We start from the raw sequence: 24,548 nt of genomic DNA, 5'->3' as shown, positions 1-24,548 counted from the left end.
GATAAAGTGTGATGTAAATTGTGCATTTAAAGAATATGTATTCAGCAACACTGGTCAAAACTACTAGCAGCATAGTGAAGTAACTCATCAAACTGACCCACATTGGCTAAAAAAGTGGTTGCATTGTACAATTTAAGATTATAATCAAAGCGCTTCAAGGCGGGAAGGGAACAAGGGAATACAGTAACCATTCTTAGGCCTTGAAGTTTCCGAATGATTTAACTGAAAAAACTAGCATAGTAGGCCTGACGGCATTTCTCCTAGTTTAAGTGCATGAAGTGTTACAGGTGCGACTGAGCTAGGGCAGGGGGACAAAGGAGGAGGGGGGGATAGATAAGTGTTAGCCGGTCCCGCCGGCTGCTACTTAAGTCCTCTGTCTACTTCACGCCCTTACAGGGTTAGAACATTGTTACCAAGGTAATACGTTGTTAGTGAATAACTTTCTTAGAGTTCCACTACTATCTCGATTGACATCGGAGGAGCAATAGTCAGGATTGCATTGTTTGTATTGAATTTGTCAGGACTACTACCTCAGCACACTCACACGCTGTGAATTACTTAAAGCAGCAGTGTCTTTATTTAGTGTGATTTAACATCTATTGTTGTGACCGTACCATTTTAGGCGCACTACGTTATTTCCTCACTGCATACTTTGTCTCCATAAATTGTTACAGCGAGTGGAAGAACTCGCTTACAGGCTGCATTCGATCTTTGGCATCTTTAGCAGAGAAGGCTCTGCTCCGGGTCTACAATTGCCAGAGATCCCACCCGGCTTATTAAGAAACAACAGGCGCTTCAGCGCCAGCGCTTCTTAGCAAAGCCAGTCTTCGCCGGTCTTCGCCATCAGTGTTCTCGGCAGCCCGGAATCTTTGATCACCGGGTATTTTCCCTCTAATCTCTCTTTTATTCCTCTTTGCCTTAATCTCCGCCAGCTCTTATTTTCTCCTATATCAACATAAGCTATCTAGAAGGAGAATCTCTATCATTGGCAGCTCTACGAGCAAATCGGATTGCTCTTAACTTTCCAAATTGGACTACGGCAGCATGAATCAACACACTGTACCAACACAGGGCAACCCCCAGATTGCGACTGAGGAGTCAGTACAATTCCAAAACTTTCCAAGCTCCATCTAAACAAGGAAACATTTTATGACCAAAAAAAACTACACCTGAACCTCAAAGCAACGCTGACATGTCGCTGACCAAAAAAACAACTGATACCTCATTAAAAATGGCACTGCTGAACACAAGGTCACTAAATAATCGCTCAACCAACATTCATGACATGATTGTAAAAAGAAATCTGGACATGTTATGCCTCACTGAAATATGGATTCAAAATACTAGCAGCCCATCCATCAGCATGGCAGTTCCACCTGGATATTCCATTCTCGGTAAAAATCGAGAATCTGGAACCAGGGTTTGCGGGGATGTAGCTATAATAGCAAGAACAGAGCGAGGCCTGTTCTCTGATCCCATTTCCTGCCAAGATTGCGAGATACTCTTGGTCAAAATGAATCCCAACCCGAACAGCTGTATTAACATCGTCCTTCTTTACAGACCACCTAACCCAATGCCCAACTTTAATGTTGAACTGATGCACATCCTAAGTACCCTGGAAGGTACTAATAGGGCCCACTCCTCCTCAGTGACTTTAACAGATGGAAAGGTGACAAAAAGGACAAGGAGGCTATACAACTGGAAAGAGACTTAAACAACGCCCAATACACTGTTGTCAATAACGCCCCCACAAATGATAAAAAACACATCCTAGATTGGATTTGCACAAAAAACGTAACCACTCAAGCAGACCGGACCCTGCCATGCATTTGGTTGGATAACCATTCCATAGAATGGCATCTACAGTTACCTAGTGAACACATAAAGCCCCCCAACCCCACCAAATCTATCAGCTACAGGAACTGCAAAAAACTAGACTCAGCTGAGCTCCCACTCTGCCTAAATTCCATCATGGTCGAAACTTCAGAGGATCTGTGGAAGATCTTCATAATAAAATACCATGAACACCTTTCTACACTAATAGACCATGTTGCACCACTGAAAAGTAGAATGGTTCAGGAAAATCCGACACACCAGAAGTAGTTCAACGAAGAACTGAGTCCTAAAAAAGCAGAAACGTAGATAAGAATCCATTTGGATTAAATGCCAATCAAAGTCAGCTAAGGATGCCTGGAAACTAGTAGACAAGAAGTACAAAAATAAGGTAACACAGATCAAAAGGGACTTCTTTCATGAATAAATTGAAAAAGCTTCTAACAGCTCTAAGAAATTATTTGAGATTGTCAAAACCCTAGAGAAACCAAACACTCTCCAGGTGCCTTTCGTACCCACCACAGAAGATACCATAGCAGTCCAGGCCGCTCTCAATGAGAAGATCACCAAATCCTGTATAAAAATCAAGGACATTTTGCAGTCTAATAGTACTCAAGGCAACACCATACGCCAGAAAGAGCATAACATCAGCAGTCAGGCACGCCCCATTTTCACACTCGCCTGATTAGAAATTAAGGACATGGAAAACACACTTCAAGCCATAAAACCAACAGCATGCCCTGAGAACATTGTCCCTTCAAAAATAGTTATTTACTATAAGGAAATGTTTGCGCCCTTTCTTACAAGATTCGTAAATGCATCTGTTTGTGATGGAAAAGTGCCCATGGGTATTATAACGGTTGAAATGACCCCCATACAAAAAACACTGAATCTTGATCCTAGAGACCCGAAGAACCTTAGACCCGTCACAAATTGTAACACCCTCCTTAAAATTCTGGACGAAGCCGTGTATATGCAATATCAATCTTTTACTGAAGCTGAACAAATCCTCCATGTCAAACAATCAGGCTTCAGACCAGATTATAGCGCAGAGACTGCCCTTTTAGACCTGCAGTCCCGCATGCTTCAACTTAGCGAGGAAGGCAAACTGGGCATGCTGACCCTGTCTGGTTTATCTGCCGCATTCGACCTGGTGGACCACGGTATTCTGAAGGAAATACTTGGACACCTAGGTCAATGCTCAGATCAAGCACTCAAATGGTTCCTCTCATTCTTCTCGGATAGGGAAGCGAGAATTCAATGGGGGTGAAGCACGATCCCCAAGTCACCCATCTGGTGTGGCGTTCCTGAGGGGCAAGCCTGTCCCCTCTGTTTTTCAATCTTTATGTCTGCCCACTATGCTCACTTCTAGATGACATGGGTGTGTTTTTCATGAACTATGCGGACGAGACACAGGTGGAAATTACAGGTGATTACAAAAAAGATACTGCCATGTTAGCAGCTATATAGCATCTCATAAAAACCTGGATGTCTAATTATTGGCTCTGTATAAACAGGGATAAAACACAGCAAATGATCTTTGGCTCTCTAGCCTCACGAACAAAATTGGATTCGAAATATTCTTATTTCCAAATTGGCACAAATAGAATCCCCAACCTTGAAAAAGTGAAAACACTAGGGATTCATCAGGAGTTGTCCCTGGCATCTGACGCCCATGTGAATCACATCATAAAAAGCTGCAACTACTCTCTTCATCTCTTGAGAAACATCCGCCCCTGTGTATCTCAGAATAATGCAGCAATCATTGCCCGTGCCACAGTACTATCCAAATTGGACTACTGCAATTCCCTGTTAGTTGGGGCCTCTAGAACAAACTTGAGTAAATGCCAAGTGACCCAAAACAATGCTGTGCGCATTGTCAACAAACTGTCTAAACGCGCATATATCACTCAGCATAGGAAAAACTAACATTGGCTAGCCATTCGAGACAGAATCCTCTTTAAAACTCGATCAATTGTCCACAAGTGCGTATATGGCACTGCGCCTCCTTACCTAAAATATGTGATCCCCCAATACCTGCCAACCAGAAATGCGCGTCTGGCTGGAAAAAAAACTGATCAGCTGTCGAGATATAGGCAAGAAAAAGGCATAGGGAAATCCTTCTGTAGAGATGTCCCGAGAGCCCCGCTCTCGCGAGATCTCGCTCGCGCCCTTGGCTCCGCCCCGCGCGCTACGCGCGCATTACGGGACGAGCTGAGGACACGGACAGCTGCGTCCTCCCGGCTCCTCCGAGCACGGGACAAAGTTAATGTTACAGCTGCACTGTTTCTCCTACTGCAGCCCAGCCCCAGTTGGCCACGTTGGCCTTAGTAATTCTGGACAGTATTTATGCAAGATCAGTTCCAGCTTATCAAGAAAATAAAGCCCTGGTGAAAACCCTGCCTGGCTCCTGTCGTCCTTCAAGTATTAATTTACAACATAAATTGGCGACGAGGATCACCACGAGAAACCGCGCAGAAACATGCAGGGAGCCACGCCGCCGCCACCCTTTCTGCAAACGCCAGGTAGGCCTGCCATTCCATGGCCACAATGGCAGCCCCTGTTCACGACGTACGTGGAGGCTATGGGTGGATCAGGATTTTCAGCGGTGAGACGCAGGGCCATGCTACTCAATGCCCTAGGGGTGGAAGGGCAAAGAATATTCGAGGGCCTTACCCCGATACTAGTGGATGACGACAATGATGATGTGTTTAAGGAGGCCGTTAGAAGAATCGTTAAGAGGTTCGCCAGCAAAGAGAACACAGTACTCCATAGAATAAGATTTTACACTCGAAAACAAGAACAGTCTGAACCCGTCGATGACTACTTCACGAAATTAAGGGAACTAGCAGCCCTGTGTAACTTCGGCACCAATGCGGAAAACCGCATATGCGACATGCTAGTCGTCCACACCAACAGTCGGAAAGTCCAAGATAAGTTCATCCTCGAAAAAGAGCTACAGTTAGAAAAAGCCGTCGAAATCGCCAGAGCAGTCGAGGAAACAGCGGGAAGAAGGAAAGAGCTTACAGGGGCCCAAGTTCCCACCGAAATACAAGCGGTGGGATTCCGTCCAAGAAAGGAAAAGTTTGCACCAGACACGAGAGAAGCAAGAAACGGCAAGAAAGAACCCCTCAAGTGTCATAGGTGCACCAGCACCAAACACCTGGCATTTGACAGAGAGTGCCCAGCCAGAGACAAGGAGTGCTCCGGCTGCAAGCGCATAGGACACTTCTCGATAGTGTGTCGATGGAGGAACAAGAAAGTTACAAGCCTCACCACGGAACACATAAGGGAAGGGAATCCTCTTCAGATGAGGAGGGTAGACCCACAGTCATAATGGTGAACAGCACACGAGCCAGGAGAGAGAAGCCCCACTGCGTGATCAAAATCGATGGAAAAGAGACAAGGGTCATGGCTGATTCCGGGTCGGACCTCACCATCTTACCCCTTCAGACATACAAAGACATGCTGGGTAAAGAGAAAGTGGAAGTACTCACCACACGACACAAGCCCACGGTATTTGGGGGGGCATCAGTCGAACTGCTAGGGTATATCAACTGCAAAGTCGAATTCAAAGGAAGAGAAACTATCACCAGAGTCTACTTCAGCCATGAAGGGCCTGCTGTTTTGGGCTGGGATGATCAAGACAAACTAAAAATCAGACTGGATCCCAGCACAGAAGATCAAGTTCTATCAGTCCATACGAGGAGCGAATCCGTCGTCAAGAGCGATTACCCAACACTTTTCTCGGAGGAGCCGGGGCACATTAAAAGTTTTGTTCACAAAATTGTGCTCAAAAGAAATGCCGTCCCTGTCAAGCACCGGGTGAGACCAGTACTGGCCACAGCAAGGGACACCCTTAGGCAACAGCTAGACAAAATGAAGAAGGAAGGAGTGATTGAGGAAATAGAAGCGTCCGAATGGTTGAGCCCAGTCGTCCTGATAAAGAAACCCCAATCACAGGAATTAAGGGTGTGCATAGACCTACGCAGCCTAAACTTAGAAGTCATCACGGACAATTACCCGCTCCCAAGCATAAACGAACTCATATTATTAATGAAGGAGGCCAAAATATTCTCAAAACTTGACATGAGAAATGCATATCATCAGATACAGCTCCACGAAGAATCGAAACCCCTTACGGCATTCATCACGCCTTTCGGCACGTTTCAATTCACCAAAATGCCTTTCGGTTTGTCATCTGCTGCATCGGCCTTTCAGCGCATGATGGACGTCCTACTAAGGAAAGTCAAAAATGTGGTATATTTTCAGGATGACATATTGGTTTATGCAAGGGACAAGCAGACGCACGACACCACCCTCAAAGTGGTTCTCAACAAACTACAAGAAGCAGGAGTGCGTTTACGTCACGAGAAATGTTCATTTGGAGTAAAAGAAGTTGAATATCTGGGGTACAAGATTACGGAAAAGGGCATCAGCCCTAAACAAAATCTAATGCAAGCCATCACCAAAGCTCCTGAACCCACCACCAAAGAAGAGGTCAGGTCTTTTCTGGGATTGGCTGAGTACTATGCGAAATTCATACCAAAGTTTTCAGAAATCACTTCACCCCTACGTGATCTACTCAAAAAAGGGACAGAATTTTTGTGGAGTGAACCCCAGAAGAAGGCGATGGACACCATAAAGCAACACATCATGAAAGCTCCATGTCTTCAACCCTTTAACCCAGAGTGGGATACGGTCATTACCACTGACGCCAGTGCGTACGGACTAGGAGCAGTGCTAACGCAGAGGAGAGGGGACACCGAACATGTGGTGGCCTTTGCGTCGAAGGCACTATCGGTGGCGGAACAGAACTATTCCACCATTGAAAAGGAAATGCTAGCATGCGCATGGGCAGTCGAACATTTCAGAACATATGTGTGGGGCACAAAGTTCAAGCTGGTGACAGATCACAAGCCGCTCATCCACATGCTTAGTCCGGGAGGCACCAAAACATCCACTCCCAGACTAGCTCGCATTGCAGCGAAACTACAGGAATACACATTTGAAGTCCATCACATCTCTGGATGGAAAAACTCGCAAGCCGACTGCATGTCGAGATTGCCAGAAAACAAGGAAAGGGCTACCACATTCCTACACGGAGAATGCATCGTCGCATCCATCTCTGACATAAGGGCCCCAGACTACCTGGAACTCAGTGAGAGACACTGGGAAGAAGAAGACGTGAATGACCCAACCATGGCCAAGATGCGCAAATGGATCAAAGAAGGGTGGCCAAATGAGAAAATGCTGCCGGAAGGCATGAGACCATATTGGAAGGTGCAAGATGAGTTGTCGGAAACGGAGGGGATAATCATGAAAATGGATCAAATCATCCCCCCCACAGGAATGAGGCGCACCATTCTCTGCAGGGCCCATGCAGGACACCTCGGGAACACGATGACTCGCCGCAGGGTGAGAGAAGCTTACTGGTGGCCGTCTATGGACCATGAAATACGCGCCATGATTGAGCGCTGCCATGAATGCCTAAACAGTGACAAAAGACTGAAGGTTCGACAAGCACCCCTCATACCCATGGAGATACCAGAAGCAGTATGGTCCAAAGTGGGCATAGACTTCATAGGGCCCCTGGAAGCGATGGGAACGGAACACAAATACGGCATAGTGCTGGTCGACTATCTATCCAAGTGGGTGGAAGCCGAGTTCGTCCCGAACATAACCACAGAGACGGTCATACAGGTGCTCACTGAGATATTCCAAAGGGAAGGCCTCCCCAAAGAAGTCGTCACAGACAATGGAGTGCAACTAGTTTCAAAAGACATGGAAGCATTTTTAAGGAAGAACCACATCAAACAAAAGAAGGCGGCTTTGTATCACCCCCAAGCAAATGGACTCGTGGAGAGGGCGAACAGGTTCATAAAAGGGGCCATCCAACTGGCAACAGCGTCGGGAATGGACCCCCTCAAAACCACCAAAGAAGCCATAGCGGCCCACAGGCTCACGCCAAATGGATTTACTCAAATATCCCTGTTCAAAATGTTGAGAGGGAGGAGTGCGGCATCCACCCTCATTCCACCTTGGCTGGCGAAAGTAAGGGAAGATGAAGCTGTTAACATGACAGAAGTGGTATGGCGCATGGAGAGAAACAAGACACGCATGAAATCGTGGAGTGATGAAAGAAGAAGGACGAAGAAAGCGCCCAACATAGAAGAAGGAGACTGGGTCAAAATCAAACTGCCAAGAAAGGACCTAGCCACGGGATCCCGCTATAGTCGGCCCATAAAGGTAACTCACAAAGGAACAAATCATGTCCGTACAGAAGACGGGCGCACGTGGAACTTTGAAAGGGTGGCATTATACCAGCGAAGGCAAGAAGAAGCGAGAACCCCAGGGACACCCCACTTAGAGACTGAAAGAGAGGACCGGAGAAACGAGGAACGAGAACCAGAAGGAAGCGATGGAGAAAGAGATGAGACCGAAACAGAACGAGAAGAACCCAATGTGAGTCCAGAACCGGATCAGCAGAGACCATGCTCTGCAACCAGTGAGAGGCCCCGAAGGGAGCACAGAAGACCGGTGAGATACAATGACTATGTGTTACAGTGAACCCGTTCCGTATTGGAAAAGGGGAGGTGTGTAGAGATGTCGCGAGAGCCCCGCTCTCGCGAGATCTCGCTCGCGCCCTTGGCTCCGCCCCCGCGCGCTACGCACGCATTACGGGACGAGCTGAGGACACGGACAGCTGCGTCCTCCCGGCTCCTCCGAGCACGGGACAAAGTTAATGTTACAGCTGCACTGTTTCTCCTACTGCAGCCCAGCCCCAGTTGGCCACGTTGGCCTTAGTAATTCTGGACAGTATTTATGCAAGATCAGTTCCAGCTTATCAAGAAAATAAAGCCCTGGTGAAAACCCTGCCTGGCTCCTGTCGTCCTTCAAGTATTAATTTACAACACCTTCACCGTCAAGGCGGCAAGCTATGGAATCTTTTGCCTACCTCACTAACGAAAGTCAGAAATCTGAAAACTTTTCAGAAAGCACTAAAAACTCAACTATTTAGGTAACTCCCTTCTTGGCACCAAACAGTGCTCGAAGTAAGCGGGAGCGGTTGGGAGCGGTGCTCTTCTACTTTTTAAAATTACTGTTCCTATACTTTTATTTTAAAAAGAAACCGTTCCGGAATGGTTTCATTTTAAAATAAAAGTGTAGGAAGAAGTTTAAACTTGCACTTTCAGTGCACTACACTGATTGTTCCCTTAAACGCCACGTGCACATGTTTGGTGGTTTGTATTGTGTGTGGGTGGGGCGTGGCGATGGGGTTTGTGGGGAGTAGGTGCAGGCCTGCAGGGAACATAGTTCCACTACTTCTTTTCGTACACTTTGACCAGTGGCACCAACTAAATACTGCCCTCCTTTCTGAGCCTCTTTATTCTTTTTTCCGTGTTTCGTGCTAAATCGACCGTCTTCTGTGTTTTTGTTACAGCGCACTGATGGCGCGGGCTTTCGGCGCTATAGAAATACATAAATAAATAGTGTTTCTGATAAATCAATTATATTATGTGTTTATTTGAACAGTAACACTTAAACTACCTTTTCCTCCACCGACTACTGAAGTGTAATGCCCTGACAGCCGCTTTCGACAGTTAGTCCTACTTTTATGTTAATTGCCCTGTCCCGGTTTTTTACTTTTGAAATCTGGTCACCATAATTACATGGAATACAGGGGACAATACAAAATGAGGGCATCTTCATCACAGTATTTTCCCATCGACTTTTTGTCATGACTGTCTCTTTTTTAGGGGACGTTTTCTCATGGAACCCACAAGAGCGGGCCTGGTTAGGTCTTGGCTGCCGACAGGCTTTGATTGATGTTGGAACAGTTACCTATATTTTTTTCAACCGGGTTGCTGTTGTGCAAAACAACAGCTTTCCTGCTGCCTTCACCTATGCAGGCCACTACACAATGTCTCCCATTCAGGGGTGGACTGGCCTATAGGGAACTCTGGAGATTTCCTGGTAGGCCTCTACACGCTGGGCCTCTTTTGTGTGGTAACCTATTTCATTTTCAAATTTTCTCATAGGAAAAGGGTTGGGGTTGCTGAAAATGTGCGATATGGGACCACTTTAAAAATAAATTCCAGGTCCTCTTTTGGATCCCAGCCCACCCCCATTCCCATTGTCTTTTTGTAATGTGACCAGTTTAACAATAAAGGGCAGAGGTCGCAAGGCAGCATGATTCAAATAGGACCGCGGGGATGCAGGGATGTCATTTAGGGGTCGCCAGAGGTTGCAAGAGCGACCGCTGCCGATTGGCCAGCGACCTATGTCAATCTCTTGTGACCTCTGGCATTCGTCCAATCAGAGGAGGAGGGGCGTGGCCATAGCTTTGAGCATGCCGTGCTGCGTGCTTGTGGGACATTTTGCACGTGTTTTCTTTTAGGCAGAAGAAGTCGCGTGCTCCTCCTGTGTCCAGATGGCAAGAATGTCAGCTAAAACGTGAGTAGTTTACTTTTTGGGGGTGGCACTGCAGGCTGTGTGTCTGACAGGCTTGGGGCGGGTGTGTGTGCATGTGTGCTGGGTGGCTAACTTGCTGCTGCTCTGGCGTGTGTTGTGCATGGCCGCAGCGCCTCCCCGCAGCTTCAGGCCCAGGCTGAGGTCAGGGGCGGGTGTGTTTGCAATGCTTACTGGGCTGCCACGGCGCAGGGCCTGCTGGCCTCGGCCACCGCTGGCGGCTTACAGTTCAAAGCCGTGCAGGGCCCGGCGGGCGCTCGCCTGCGGCCGCGGCACACACACCTAGGCTGGCGCTGGCTGACCTCTTCAGCGCCATGTGGAATTTTGGGTAAGACTGCAAGCCTGACTGGGCGCTGACCCTCTCAGCAGTCTTTTATGGACTGAAGCCAAACATGGTTCCGGAATTTAGGTAAGGAAGGTCTTTGCTGAATTATTAAAGTGCGCATTAACAAATCGATAACCAATGGCATGTGCACGCCGGTGAACGCTTCCTCACCTCAAACATGGATCGCCCTCTTACCTACTAAAGCTCTGCCATGACAGGCTGGGGATACGTGCTCCAGGACACTTTACCATCACAGCCCACACATGAAGCACCATACCTGCAAGGAACAGTGCATTAATTACATCACCAGAGCTGAAATGAGAACAATGCCGTCACCGATTTCTTACTTCGTGCAGAGAACCACACATTCAGAAAGGCATCTGGAGACAGGAAAAACACATACATGGCCCCTGGATTCACCTTCAAAATGCACAAGTGTCCACTAGGGGTGGAGAGGGTACAGTAAAAGAATATGCTGTTTGGTTTTGACACATTTTGGTGGCACATCCACCAAAATATGCCCAAAACTACTGCTACAAAAAATTGAGACACGCAGGGGGTATTAGAAAAATTAATATCTAGTTGGCATGATTACTGGCAATGCTGCGGCATAAAACTACTAAATGTGTACTCTTGTTACATTCCTGTATATCAACCAATAATCGGCTCTTTAACTATATTTCTCCCAATCATAAACTCCGACTCATGAAGCTACGTGCCTGAACTTTCAGGCACGTAGCAAAACAATTGCTTGCAGAGACCCATGATCCCTGGCAACTCCGGCAGAGGCAAGGCTCACTCCATGATTCTGAATTGAGGTGTGGTGCTTGGTAATTGACACAGCAACTATGCAGGCAACTCCATTTTTAGGGCGTGCCCAGTGCTCGTCCCTCCACTGCCCTTAGTAAATACAGTCGTGCAGGGCAGCCCTGGTACAGCCATAGTCTGTTCTACTATTTCTCTTTTCTTCACTGCTCCAAAAGCAGCAGTGCTGAGGTGTGGTGCCTTGTGGAAGCACCAACAGCCATCCGTGCAGCCTGCTTGCCTCTTAAAGGCTACCTCCGCACCGGACCCTGTAACCACACACAGCTGTCCCAGGGTGCATGTGCCTAATGGCAGGCAGCCCTGGAACAGGCATCGCCCATTCCACTATTCTGCTTTCCCCATCATGCCCCCAAGCAGTAGCAGTAAGGTGCAGTGCCTGGTAGCAGCTCCAAAAGCTACACAGGCTGCTCTGCATGTTTTTCTTTTTACCCTGGGCATCGCCCCTACTCCAGCAGCACAATAATGCGGTGCCTAATGGCAGTACATCCCATTAATAGCACAGCCCACTCCATTTCTCGTGTCCCTCTGCTGCCAGATTGTCAACACCTCACTCTCAGTCCACCTGCCAACCGCCCTCGCTAAAGCCACAATGCATCACAGTCTGCTGCCAGTAGAGGTGCCGGCCCTGCTCTTTTTTGTGTCCCTTTTTTAAGCTGACAACCCATCAGCTTTTCGACCATCCTACTAAGGCATGCTGCATCCCGGGCGCCTTATGTGCTGAGGAAAGGGCGACACACATGAGGGGGCTGAGAGCCTAATGGTCAGTTTAATCATTAGCAGCACTCCGGTGCACGCCGTGTGATACATGGCCACTCGGCCGGCCTTTCTGGACACATTCATAATCCATTTTATTCAGGGACGGCATCTGCCGCCGCCAATACAATCAAGGGTGTTTATTAGCCGCCAAAACAGTAGAGGCAACACGGACCCACGTCCAAGAAAAGCAAAGTTGGGGGTGAAGTGTGTCTCAAAGACAAAAAGTGAAAGTAGGGTCAAGGGGGAAATATCACCAGTTGACCTTATAATGCAGTATCTTCTAAATGTTTGTAATGTGGCGTTAGTGGCCAGTCACAGAAAACACGAACTCGCAGATTTAAAAAGAATACGTTCACCGAGCAGCAGGTTTGCCCCCTACTTCATGTCTCTTCCCACTTTGGCTTCTCGCGTGCATACCTTGGCCCGCCTTCCCCTCTGTTCGCATGCAGCTCCATGCGGAGTGCACACAGTTACTTATCTTTTTTACAGCAACTTCACAAAAAGCAGAAAATGCCTCATTGCCATTTGAACTAGTCATCCCTCCCTAGCCTGTAACTGTCAATACAGGGACATCGACCCATTACTCCAGATCAATCCTATTCTCTCCTCCTAGTACCTCCTCTAGCCGCCTCCTCATTGCTCACCAATTCTCCCCCTTGATTTGGCATCGTGTGTCTATATATTTCTTCTAAGTTTCTCCTTCGTTTCTCCTCTTTCTTAGCTTCCACAGCTACTAGCCTCGTTTTAGTATTCCGTCTCACTCTATCAACTCTTTTTCTTAGCTCACTCTCTTCCTCTCTTTCCTTCTTGCCACCCTTTTCCAGCCTCCACTTAATTGCTCCACCTCCTCCTCTTTCTCTTTCCACCGCCGACTCTCAACAAAACATTCCTTCCAAAACCGAAACGCACTCACAACACTTGCATGTGTTTTACCCTCCCCCCCATGCACTGTCTGTTCCTAACCATCCTCCGTTGTGTCATTATAACATTTAAAGTCTGATCGGATAACTTTGTTGGAATGTGACCTGTTGCTGCTTTGTCATCCCCAGCGCAGGGTTTGTGGTTGCTCAGTCTGACTGCAACCTTGATTTCCCTCTCTTCACCAGACTGGAGCGGACTTGCTTGATCAGGGCTCTGTGGTTCAATTCTGCACTCGGCAGCACACCAGAGTAACATGTGTCGCAGTAGGAGGCCATCAAATGTGTGATGGACACAGCAGGTTTGCACGCAGAGTACTCATAGTACTCTCCTTTTCAGATTTTGGGTAAAGGATGCAGCACTAGAATGGCAATGCAGAAGCACTGCATAAGTGGAATAACAGGTTTCTATGTTGGTAATCAGGTTTTGTAATGCACCGAACTTCTGCAGACCTTGTATGGTAGGATGTGTACCTGAAACAAACAAATTATACTTGTTTTGAAAGTGAGTGCGATGGTAGTAATGTACAGAAACAAGAACAACAACTTGAAATGTTTTCTCCTCTTGACTTATGCAAGTACTTTGAAGAGATACAGGAAGATGATCAGTTAGCAGTATTTGCCAATGCACTAATCAAACCCATTTTGAACTTAGCTCTAGGTTGTGAAGGAGATGAAAATCGGAGACGTCTGGCTGTTTGGTGCAGGAGTAATGAAGTCCATGAAACAACTGCAAACAGTACAACACAATGCTGAAGGTAACTTGTCGAATCAGAAGAAAATGGGGTAAGTGCCAAAATCATTAAGACTGTGGATGCCATACATGTTTTCTGTTGAAATATTCTCCCTCTCCCCTTTTATCCTGGCTTTCCCCTATCCCCATGCCCGGCTATACGCCCCTGTCCCCTAGAATGTGATTTTGCTCTGTAGTCCTGTTGAAATAACAGGGCGGATCCACATAAAGAGGGAATTTGGGTTCAAACACTTCGCGTGGCAACATGGACCTTGACACTGCTACATATGATGATCCATTCTTGTATGAAATGTCACAATACACTGATATCGTAACCATATTTGTCTTAGTGTACTGAGGGATAATTCTTTACGAGCCCACTTCCTATCGTGGCATGTGGGGGTGTGGTAAAGTGACATCACTTCCTGTGGGGGAGGGGGTCAAATGACATCACTTCCTGTGATGTCACATGGGTGTGATCAAATGACATCACTTCCTGTGATGTCACTCTTGGGGTGTGGCACTGTGATGTCACTTCCGCTACCCCTGGCATTTCGGTGATATGACGTCCCTGCGGGGATGGAGGCCTGCCGTCTCTTCCTACCTCGTTCATGTGCTTCATCTGGCGATCATGCAAAAACAGTCCCATTCAAATGCGTGAGGTGGCTCATGTGTTAGGGAGAATTCTCTGTAAAGGCTAATTTCCCAAACCTAGTGAGTCCCCCAGCAGCTTTGCTGGATTTTTGGGGTTTATTTTTTTCTCCTGCTAAGAGTGAGACTCTTTTACTCCCACTCTTAGACATGATTTGAGGTGTTCCTTTATCTTTCCATGTGTTTTATGGGATATGGGGTCTTTTACTCCATAGGGTCTCATGTGTTTTTGATGTGGGTTACACAGCACCCTCCATGCCGTAACCCAGTGGTGTCGTAGCGACCCCCCATCATAGACTCCATACCCTGGGACTGACTACTGTCTCCCAGGGCATGTAAAGTCACCATTGGCTTTATTAGTCCCAAATTATGAACAGAAACCAGTACAGACCATCATATTGTGGACGTAATGGTCGGGGCAATTCGATTGCCCCGGGGTCTGTTGTTCGAGGGGGCACGTCTCCGTCCCCCCTGATCGAGTTTTGGCTGGTGGCAGTGGATACTACTTTTTATGTTTGACCGCAAATATATCTCTATGGGATTTTCCCATTGTTCGAGGCTACCAACTTTAATTATTTAATTCTTATAGCCTCGAACATACCGCCGGTTTATTTATTTAATATTAATTCACCGGTTGGTATTTTTTGCCAGAGCTCGATTCTAAAATGGCGTTTGTTTTCTCTTCTGTGACTCCAACCCAAGTCGCGCCCTTTGTTCCACTTTTTGGCGGGCCTCTCCACAGTAGCCTCCAAAAGTGGTGCCACTCTGTCTGGGTACCACAGTGGGTTTGGGAGGGGGTTTAGGCACCCTGGACTGAGTTGCCTTGGCAAGTCAAGTCTCACTCTTGTGTGATTGGCCCAAGTGGTGAGCCGGCCGGCTCACCACTTAGCATGTTTGATTGACAGCTAGACTGAATGAATGGGGGTTTGCTGCATAAAAGCATGGCTTTGAGGACTGGAACTTCAGAAGTCGCCACAGGACCTAAGAATCCGAGGAGGGAGAAGCTGAGCCAACCTGCAACGACGACACCACCGGTGGAGCCCTGCTGAACCGTCTCACCACTTTTCCCGACGACAGAGGAGATCTCCAGTCCGGAGAGTCTTCTTCCTTTGACTGGTGGGGATAACCAGTTTTGCCTTCTTTTCACCTTCCTGGAGCATCTTATGGCCGCCTTGCCCATGCCAAGCACCCCGGCAACCGGAATACCACGACTTACCACTACCGCGAAGAGAAGGGTAGTACCTTTTAACCGAAAGAACTCCGCGGCTGGTTTCTTCCCTGGCAGTGCAACAACCTTCATCTTTCCTCCACGGTGAGACCACCTCTTCCTCTGGACGAAACACCGACTTGCACCCGCTGCCAGGAACAACTGCCCCCGCTGGAGCTTCCTTCACACTTAAGGTACTGTGTCCCGCCTGGCTTCCCTTGCGACAGATCGTTCGGGGTGACAGTAAAGCCTCGACTTTCTAACCTGGGCTGGCCTGGGACAACCTAGCTAACTTTTCCTGACTTTAATTTCATCCTTTGTGTGCAAACTATCTACAAAACTCTTTGGGCATAACCCCACTGTGTGAACCTGGACCCCTTCTGCTGGCTCTCTCCAAGAGCTGGGCCTTGCAATTGACTTCCTTGCGCTCCAGTAGAACTCTGCCTATCCTGCCTTACTGTGGTTCTTTTAAAAGTATTGAAATTTGTGTGCTTCCATAACTCTGCCTTTTTCCCTCCCTTTTTAATAACTTATTAGAGTGCCATCTTATGTTAAGCGCTCACCTCTGTCTGAAAATAAGTGGTGTTTCTCACTAAGACTTGTTTAATAAGTAATTAGGGTTGTATATATATATAATAGTGACTGTGTGCCGAATTTACTTTTCTCTTTATGCTAGTGTAATTTACAAGTGTGTCTTTTAATAAATATTTATATACTTTTACACCAAAGCTCTGGTCAGTGTTTGCTTGTACTACTGTATCTCTGTACCTATTGTGTATACGCTATATACTGCTTAACTCTTCTTGAGGGAAGTCTGACTGCTCAGCCACAGCTACCAAGTGAATCTGTGTGGTACAGACTGCTACCAAGTGGGTTTACTGCCAAACACCTGTAGTCTTAAATCTTTTGCAGTGGTCCCTAAGGGAACTGCACAGGTTTCTGCCTAACACTCATGTGCACTTTAACACATGGAGCCCCTTTGCCAGGCACACAATGTATATATTCACACAACGAAAAAACGGATTTTACTTCAGCCCGCTGGTGACACGAACAACGCGGCAATCAGCAGACCCGCTCATACATCTTACAGAATATTGGAGTGGGCTGCTCTCTCCCTTCACCTCTCACTCTCTCCTTACCTTTCCCCCATCACTAGTCTCATGCTACCAATATGCAGGGTCAGTCCATTCAGGGCTTTAAAACGTCCTAATATGGAATAACTGAAGCATTGCTTCAAAGGGTGCTCTTCCCCCTTTGCTTACCTCAGCTGCCTGAGCCAATGTAATTCCCAAATGACACCTGTGCCCTACAGTACTATCGTGCGTACTGAGGCCTACGGGCGCGTTGCGCGTTAAAAGTATTACACACAAATAATAAAAGGCAAATTAACATAGTTCCCATATGCCTCCTCAGTGGGCACCTTTTGCTCCTTGCAGGGTAAAAACGGATGCAGTCCCTGCTTTGAACTGCCCTAAACCGTCGCCTAATCTTTTCTAAGATAGCCTTGCCCTATTTACCTATTCACCCCACTGTCAATGGCACTATATGCACTTACTCTGCCTGTGCAGACTATTATCGTTTCAGAATTTCAAGGGCTCTGAACGACTATTGGTTTTTCCCCTGTTCCCTCCCTCCTTGAGCGCTTTAAACACTTGACTTGTGTATAGGCGCTCTATAAATAAACATTACCATACAATACCAGCACATTTAAGATAATTGTGTATCAATAACAAACTTCAAGATTAAGAAGATAGGAAGTAATCAACAGAATTATTATGTGAAATTAAACTCATTAATGCAGATCAAATCAGTTCAATTCACCTATTCCGGTGAGAATATAATGTTATGTTAATTGATATTTGTATAGTGCCTACTTGCATTGTTATGGCCTCAAAGTGCTGTGGGTGAGATGACCTTTGGTTGACCGTCATCTGAAGACACATGAAAATAAATGCACATTACATTGCATTTGAATAACACTTAGAAATGAGGCAACAGCAGAGATGACTATCTTAGAAACATTATACTAGCCGTGCAAAGAGGATTTCTATGTCATTGACTATGTGACAGCTGGACCAAATTTTTCGTGGGACTCGGCCGTATTCTGTGGGTTGCAGCACTAAGGGCAGGAGAGGCTATTTCTAAAGTACTCAACCCCAAGGGCAACTGTCTACTGTTGAAGGCTCTGTTATACTTTATGTACACACATGAGGTCTGATTTACAAATGCCCTTTTAAAATGTCACAATCCCATTGGAAAACGATTTTTAAATCGGGCAAATGGGCTCTGAATACCGATGGCCCGATTCATGGAATTTTGTGCATGGTTCAAAGTGACTTTGCACTGCTGGAAAGTGACTTTGCACTGGCAACACAAACCCTGATTCTTGGCACTGTACAAAATGTATTTTTGCAGTGCAAAGTGATTTTGTAAGTAATGTTTGCAGTTGAAAATGACTGGACTGGAAATATAGACTTTGCACAGTTCCATGAATAAGGGTTTGTGTGGGCAGTGCAAAGTCGGGATTACATACAAATTACATGCAGATTTATCAGATATGTTGAAGAAACATTCAACAAATGTCTGCTTGTCTGTAAAATGGAGTTAATGCAGTAGAAATTGTATATATTGTATAAAGGTCCCGATTCATGGCATTTTTTTCACGGCTCAAAGTGACTTTGCCCAGCCGACACAAACCCTGATTCATGGAACTGTGCAAACTGTATTTTTGCAGTGCAAAGTCCATGCAAGGGCAGTGCATAGTCATTTTTGCAGTACAAAATGACTTTGCACTACAAAAATACACTTTGCACGGTTCCATGGATCAGGGTTTGTATCGGCAGTGCAAAGTTACTTGACAGCAGTGCAAAGTCACTTTAAAGCGTGCAAAAAATGCCACGATTCGGGCCCATAGTGTTGTACTGCTGAACAAGTTAATGCGGTAGAAATGTTTAATAATGGATACAAGTATGCTTTTGCAGTGTTGAACATTGTGAGAAAAATAACATCTTTTATATTAGCAGTAATGCACGGGCGTCCTTATAGAGAAATCATTCAAAATTGATATAAAAGCGGGATCACTGTTGTAATGTAGTCTTGTCATGTGATGAAACTGGCCTGGAGTGCTTGCTGTCAGAATGTTGATGCATGAATGCAGCTCGGGAGAATGTTGAGTGGATCAGTGAGTGAATGTTCTCAGAGTATCAGTTGGGGGCCTGAGCTGGGATGATTGGATGGCTGGTGGGTTTTATCTCCTATGTATGTAGGTCCAATACCCCTCCTTGACCCATGTCCTATACTTCATATCAATTGTAATGTCCTACTTCTATGATTATTGTTTGTTGTTTAGAGGATGAGTCCTCTGTTTATTGCAGCGTATAACATCAATGTACATAGCACAAGAGTAACTGGATGGTGTATATATGTACATTTTGTACAATAAAGCTTCCTGGATCAACCTATGACTCCGAGCAGGTCTGTGTGTGAGTGCCAGCATGAATGACCACCAGACCTGATAACAATTTCTCCCTGTGGGGACATCACGAGATCGCGGGAGCGCGATCTCACGGGATGCAACGAGATCTCGTAAGCCCCCGCTCCACGGGAGAACGTTGCCGCCACAATTGGCAGAGCGCCAGACCAAGTGGTCGGGTGACAGCGCTGCTCCTGTTGAGGAGCCATTATTGTTGAGGCTCACAGAAGACTCTGAGTCCAGCTTCCAGGGCATAAGTCCAATGCCACAGGAGGCCACATGGGGGCCCTGGAAGCCTACAGCGTGCCATCCATGAGCACACCCTGCCTCCAGTGAAGTATCTGGGAGGCCCAGACAAGAACTGTGAGTAAACCCCCCCACCCTGCCAAGGGTGCCCACCAGTTTGTCGTGTCAATAAAGACAGTTAGAACCCACCTAAGCGTCCTGTCGTCCTTTGAGGCCACTACACTCCCTTTCATACCCAGAAACACACCACAACAATCAGACCTATTTGCCACTTTTTTTTTTACGCCATATGGTGCTGTTTGACCTGAAATGTTGGCTTTATTTTATGAGATTGCAGCGCGATCGCCTCTGTAAATGCCACCCTTTCAACGTAACCAGGGCTTTAAGTGGGTCGGGGCTTGCCAGGGCTGGGCCCCAGCAGGCTCCAAAATCTCGTTTTGAGGCGGGGCCCTGCCGGGGCACACTAACCTCCCCTAGCAGCCCCTGCTACTACACGAAAAAGATTTTTTTTCTAAAGCCTGAAGCTCTCGCTCGTGTGCGAGAGCTTCAGGCTTCGGAAAAAAATGCCTTTCAGCCATAATGGTGGCACCGCACCTCGAGGCATCCCTTTAAGATAAAGATGCCTGTAGGCTGGCGCCACCATTATGGAGAAAACATGAGGCCGCTGGAAGCAGAGGCCTGGCTTTCTAAATACTGAAGCACACGCGCATTCACGGAGTTTCAGTATTTAGGATAAAAAGGCCTCTGCTTCCATTGGCCTCACCCTTTCAGCCTTAATGGTGACGCTGCCCCTCTCCAGCTGGCGAGGGCCAGCGCCACCATTAAGGCTGAATAGGCGAGGCACTGTCCCCTGCCAGGCAAGCCTATAGAATATAAATGCAGAGATCAGCACCCTATCCCTCACGAGGGAGGGTGCTGATCTCTGCAAAAGGCTGCCTGGCAGGGGTGCCAGTAGCCCATTGAGCCGGGGCTCGCCAGGGGGCGTGGCCTAACGGGCCAGTAGAACCCCCTGCCGTTAGGCCACGCCCCCTTGATGAGCCCCGGCTCATTTTGTAGTGCCACTTAATGCACTGAGCGTAATGTATTTCACCCCACGCAAGGACACAGCTCGGAGACAAAAATGAGAAAGGAAATCACTGTTTACCGATGCACGTGCGCGTGGAAAATGAAAATAACATTTCGTATTTAACAGAAAAAATATAGTAACCCAAATGCAACTCTTTAAATATTCTGAAAAGTCCACCCACGCTGCCTTAGAAATTTGTCATGAACAGCGCAGCACTTTATTCATTTAGAAAAGAAATAAGAAGACTGAGACGAAAGCACATTTTTACTCTTTCCAGTGAATTTTTGCTGGATTTGATAACGAGTTGCCTGTACATTTTAGTAAGGCGAAAACCAAACAGGAATTACATTTTCTGGAAAATACCTTAACGTTTGAAATAATTACGCTGTTTGCGTTTTTGTGCCCGAACTCCAGAAAATACCGAAATATAATATTTATTTTTCATACAAACAAAGTAATTATTTCATTATGAGCTGCGCAAATATATTTACATTGCGCAATGAAATGTAGATTCCCTAATTCAGGTTGTGGGGCTTTTCTGATAGCTACTCACCCGCCACAGATCTGAAGAGCAGGTTTCTTGGGATACCCGGAAGTCACCGAAAACGTTCTTCCGTGGACTGCAAACAGCCCTCCAATAATAATGTCCCCGGGTGCTCTGGCGCCTACAAATTCACGAGGACCTTTACACGCGTGGACTCGGTCGCGGGAAACAAGCAGGCACAACATCCACAGGGCTGACAGCACCATGTTTCATTTACGCGGTAAACTCCTCAGGGGGCAGGAGACAAGCGCTGCCGACACGTGCATTCTCTGCTCTAAGGCCGCTGCGCAGACACACACACATACATAGCGGCACGATTGCAGTACAAGCCAGTTACGCCTTGTTAATGTTTGTTGTTACTTCGAATCCACCTGCGTCTGTTGTTTTCATCGGGGCGATTAAATCCAGCAACAGGCTTCCCATGTGAGAACATATCCATGTCCTGATAAATGGTCATAAAGGGCCTAGCAGCAGTCCACTCAAATTGCAACAGCGCTGGGCAATTTTGCACCAACATTTGCGTTGTTAGTGCAATTATATCTTTTTATCGAAGCAAACACCCGAGGTGTATGATGGCACCTCTCAACTGACCCCTTTATGTGTAGAAAACACCACTTTACATGCTCACCTGGTCCAATCCATTACCCCACAGTGCTTCTAACACATTGGCAATTTCCAGAATAACCCCTTCCCCTAGTTTCCACCTGTTTTGCAAAAACACCCCATTTCGTTGTTCATAGTCCACCCCCATTTAGTAATAATGTAGACTTATACACTGAGGAAGGGGTCATTATCGGTTGATAATGACCCACTGCCAATTTCGCCTCTAGTCATAAGTTGGAGAAGTGTCATTATCCAAAGTGACCCCTTCCGAGGTCTACAAGGCTATTCGCACATGGTGGTAGTAGCAATCCATGTTTTATAGTTTGATGGTGAAGTAAAAAATGGCGCTTTAAGAGTAAAGTAAATAGACTGAGTTAGTTAATTAAACCTGGTTTTATTTTGTAGTATTTAAATAACGTTGTTCTCTTCATAAGTTAAGAATTTAAAATGTAACTTGGTTGAACTGGAACAGTTTTAACATTGGCATAGTTTAGGTGTCATGTAAAAGTAAACAGTTTCTCTAAGAAAGAAAAGCATTTTCCAGTGTTTCAGCTTTCCCTTTTGTGAGTTAAATAGCATGTTGCAGCAGAAAAAGGTCCTCCCAGAGAGGGAGAGACTTGTTGTCAAAAATCTTGCCTGGAAATTGAATTGCTGTTTCCCTGTTTGCTTCTGAAGACAGAACGTTCAGAAAATAGTCAATACCAGTAGTTATTGACTACACTCTAAACATTCTGATTGTCTGAGAGGAGGTCAACCTCCCCATAGTCCTCACATAGGCAATCACATTCCTAACCTGCAGGACCTGCCGGTTCCCCCTTACCTAATATCATTAATTAAATCCAAGCTAATCCCATCCATGCCCATCCCCATCGGCTCCCACAACTAATCCTTGCCCAAACCACTTCTTTATATGGACATCCCCCTTATGATCCAGTTGCACCTCTTTCCACCTCATCACAGACATCTCTGAAGCTGGAAGCAGACAACCGATTCTGAGCTCCAATTCTTAGCCCACACCCCCTGTATATGGCTCCATTCCATATACCTGTCACTTTACCCCCAGCAACAGGGTGTTCGCGGACAGGAGGCCAGTGAGCAGATCTGCGTGCCTCTGATATATGGTCATGCTTGGGCAGGTTGAGGGTAACACAGAGAGGATTGTTTTGTAGGACTTGTAGTTTGGAGAGGTTTTTCTCCAAGGTGCCACAGAGGAGTGCATTGCAGTAGTCCAGCTTGGATAGGACAAGGTCTCGTGCAATGGTGAGAAGATCTTCCGTAGAGAGGAAACACTTGCAGGCGGTGATGAGCTTGGTTGCATAAGCTGAGGTTTAGGCGATGTAGTTGACACAGCATGTCATGGTGAGAGAAGCGTCCAGGTAGATTCTTAGCAATTTTATAGAAGTGGCAACAGGGATGGAGTGTCTGTCAGTGTTGAAGTGGCTGAAGGCAGTGTCAAGGTTTGACTAGATGGGCAGGAGAGGCAATGAGAAGTAGTTCAGTTTTTCATTGTTTTGGTACAAGTTGTGTGATGCTATCCAGATTTGGATGGTTTCGTACATGCTGTTCACTTTGGCTGTGTCTTGTGAGTGGTTGCCAGAGTGGTGGGAGAGGATCTGGATATTGTCAACATAGTCGGTGTAGGTGATGTTCCAGGACTTCAGGTTGTCGACGAGGAGCTTAGTGTAAACGTTGTAGAGCGTAGGTGAAACTATTGGAGTGGGGAGGCAGCAGCCTCCCCAGCAAAGTCCTGGATTTGAAGGTAGGTCAATCGGTCAGTAACTTTAAACAGAAAGTGGACAGTGGTGATGGGTCTGTAGTTGGTGGGGGATTTTGAGTCTAAGGTAAGTTTCTTAAGCAGGGGGAGACTCATGCCCCTTTAAGGGATATGCGTACTGGACATGAGCCAAAGGAGGTGTTGAAAAATGCAGAGATGAGGGGCAGAAGTGGTTCAGCGCATCGCTTTATAAGTCGGGCTGGGAGGAGGTCACCTTTAGGCCATTGATTATAACCGCTAGGCTGGATGTAGAGACTGGTTGGAATTCAAATGGCAGGATGAGGGCCGGCGTTAGAGGCTGGTGTCTGGGAATTGATCTATCGTTATGCTGGAGGGCTTCTTGCTGATTTTGGATTGCAGCTGAAGAATTTTACCTGTAAGGGCATCTTGGATGGAGCTGCATCAAAGGTTGTCTTTTACCAGCGAGGAAGGGGGTGCTGCTGGTTATTCAAGCTCACGTAGGATTGTGAACAATTCTCTAGGGCTGGAAGATGCAATAGTTATTCTTTTCATTGTAGGAGGAGGATTTGGCTGAGAATATGGCATGCTTGTACTGGCGGGCGATGTCAGAAAAGTGGTTTTTGTTGGCAGTGGTGGGGTCCTTTAACCAGGTACCTTCTGCAGCCCTCTTGGCAGTGCGAATGATATGAAGATCAGAGGTGAAACACGTGTTGCGATGGCTACTGACTTTTGTCTTACGTGCTATGAAGCGGCAAGGGAGTCAATGGTGTTCTTTAGAAGCACGCTGTAATGGCCCACGAGGGTGGAGGCAGTGTGGTGGAGTAAGAGGGGATGGTTGAGAAGGGGGATGAGGCTAGTGCTGGTGAGGTTGTAGGAGCTGCGGGCATTGGTGCGGGTAGCGGAGTGCTGTTTGTGGTTCTTTTGCCTAGTGTGGGAATTGAGATGGAGATGACGTGGTGGTCTGACCATGGGCAAGGTAGGTTGGCGGTAATAGTGATGACACAGTTCTGGTCTAGGAGCCAGTGGAGTATGCAGCCTTGTGCATGTGTAAGATTGAGGATACGTTGGGTGAGGCCCAGGCCAGGGGTGGATTTAGCGAAGACATAGGCCTCTGTATCCAGGTAGAGATAAATGAACACAGGTGGCAGAAATGAAGCCACGGG

At 46.8% G+C, this 24,548-nt stretch overlaps 1 protein-coding gene across 1 annotated transcript in view; it reads right to left on the bottom strand.

Moving 5' to 3' along the window:
* Positions 1 to 21,294, bottom strand: part of GPRC6A (G protein-coupled receptor class C group 6 member A) — a 590,379-nt gene extending 569,085 nt beyond the window's left edge. Inside the window, exon 1 of the mRNA XM_069606634.1 lies at positions 21,057 to 21,294. Within this exon, the coding sequence (XP_069462735.1) occupies positions 21,057 to 21,253 (197 nt within the window). The 5' untranslated portion in view covers positions 21,254 to 21,294. The remainder of the gene's footprint in view (positions 1 to 21,056) is intronic.
* Between the last annotated feature and the right edge of the window lie 3,254 nt (positions 21,295 to 24,548).

This window comes from Ambystoma mexicanum, chromosome 4p (genome assembly GCF_040938575.1).
Source record: "Ambystoma mexicanum isolate Mex_15411 chromosome 4p, UKY_AmexF1_1, whole genome shotgun sequence".
NCBI lineage: Eukaryota > Metazoa > Chordata > Amphibia > Caudata > Ambystomatidae > Ambystoma > Ambystoma mexicanum.
This window is presented reverse-complemented; position numbering and strand designations above follow the sequence as displayed.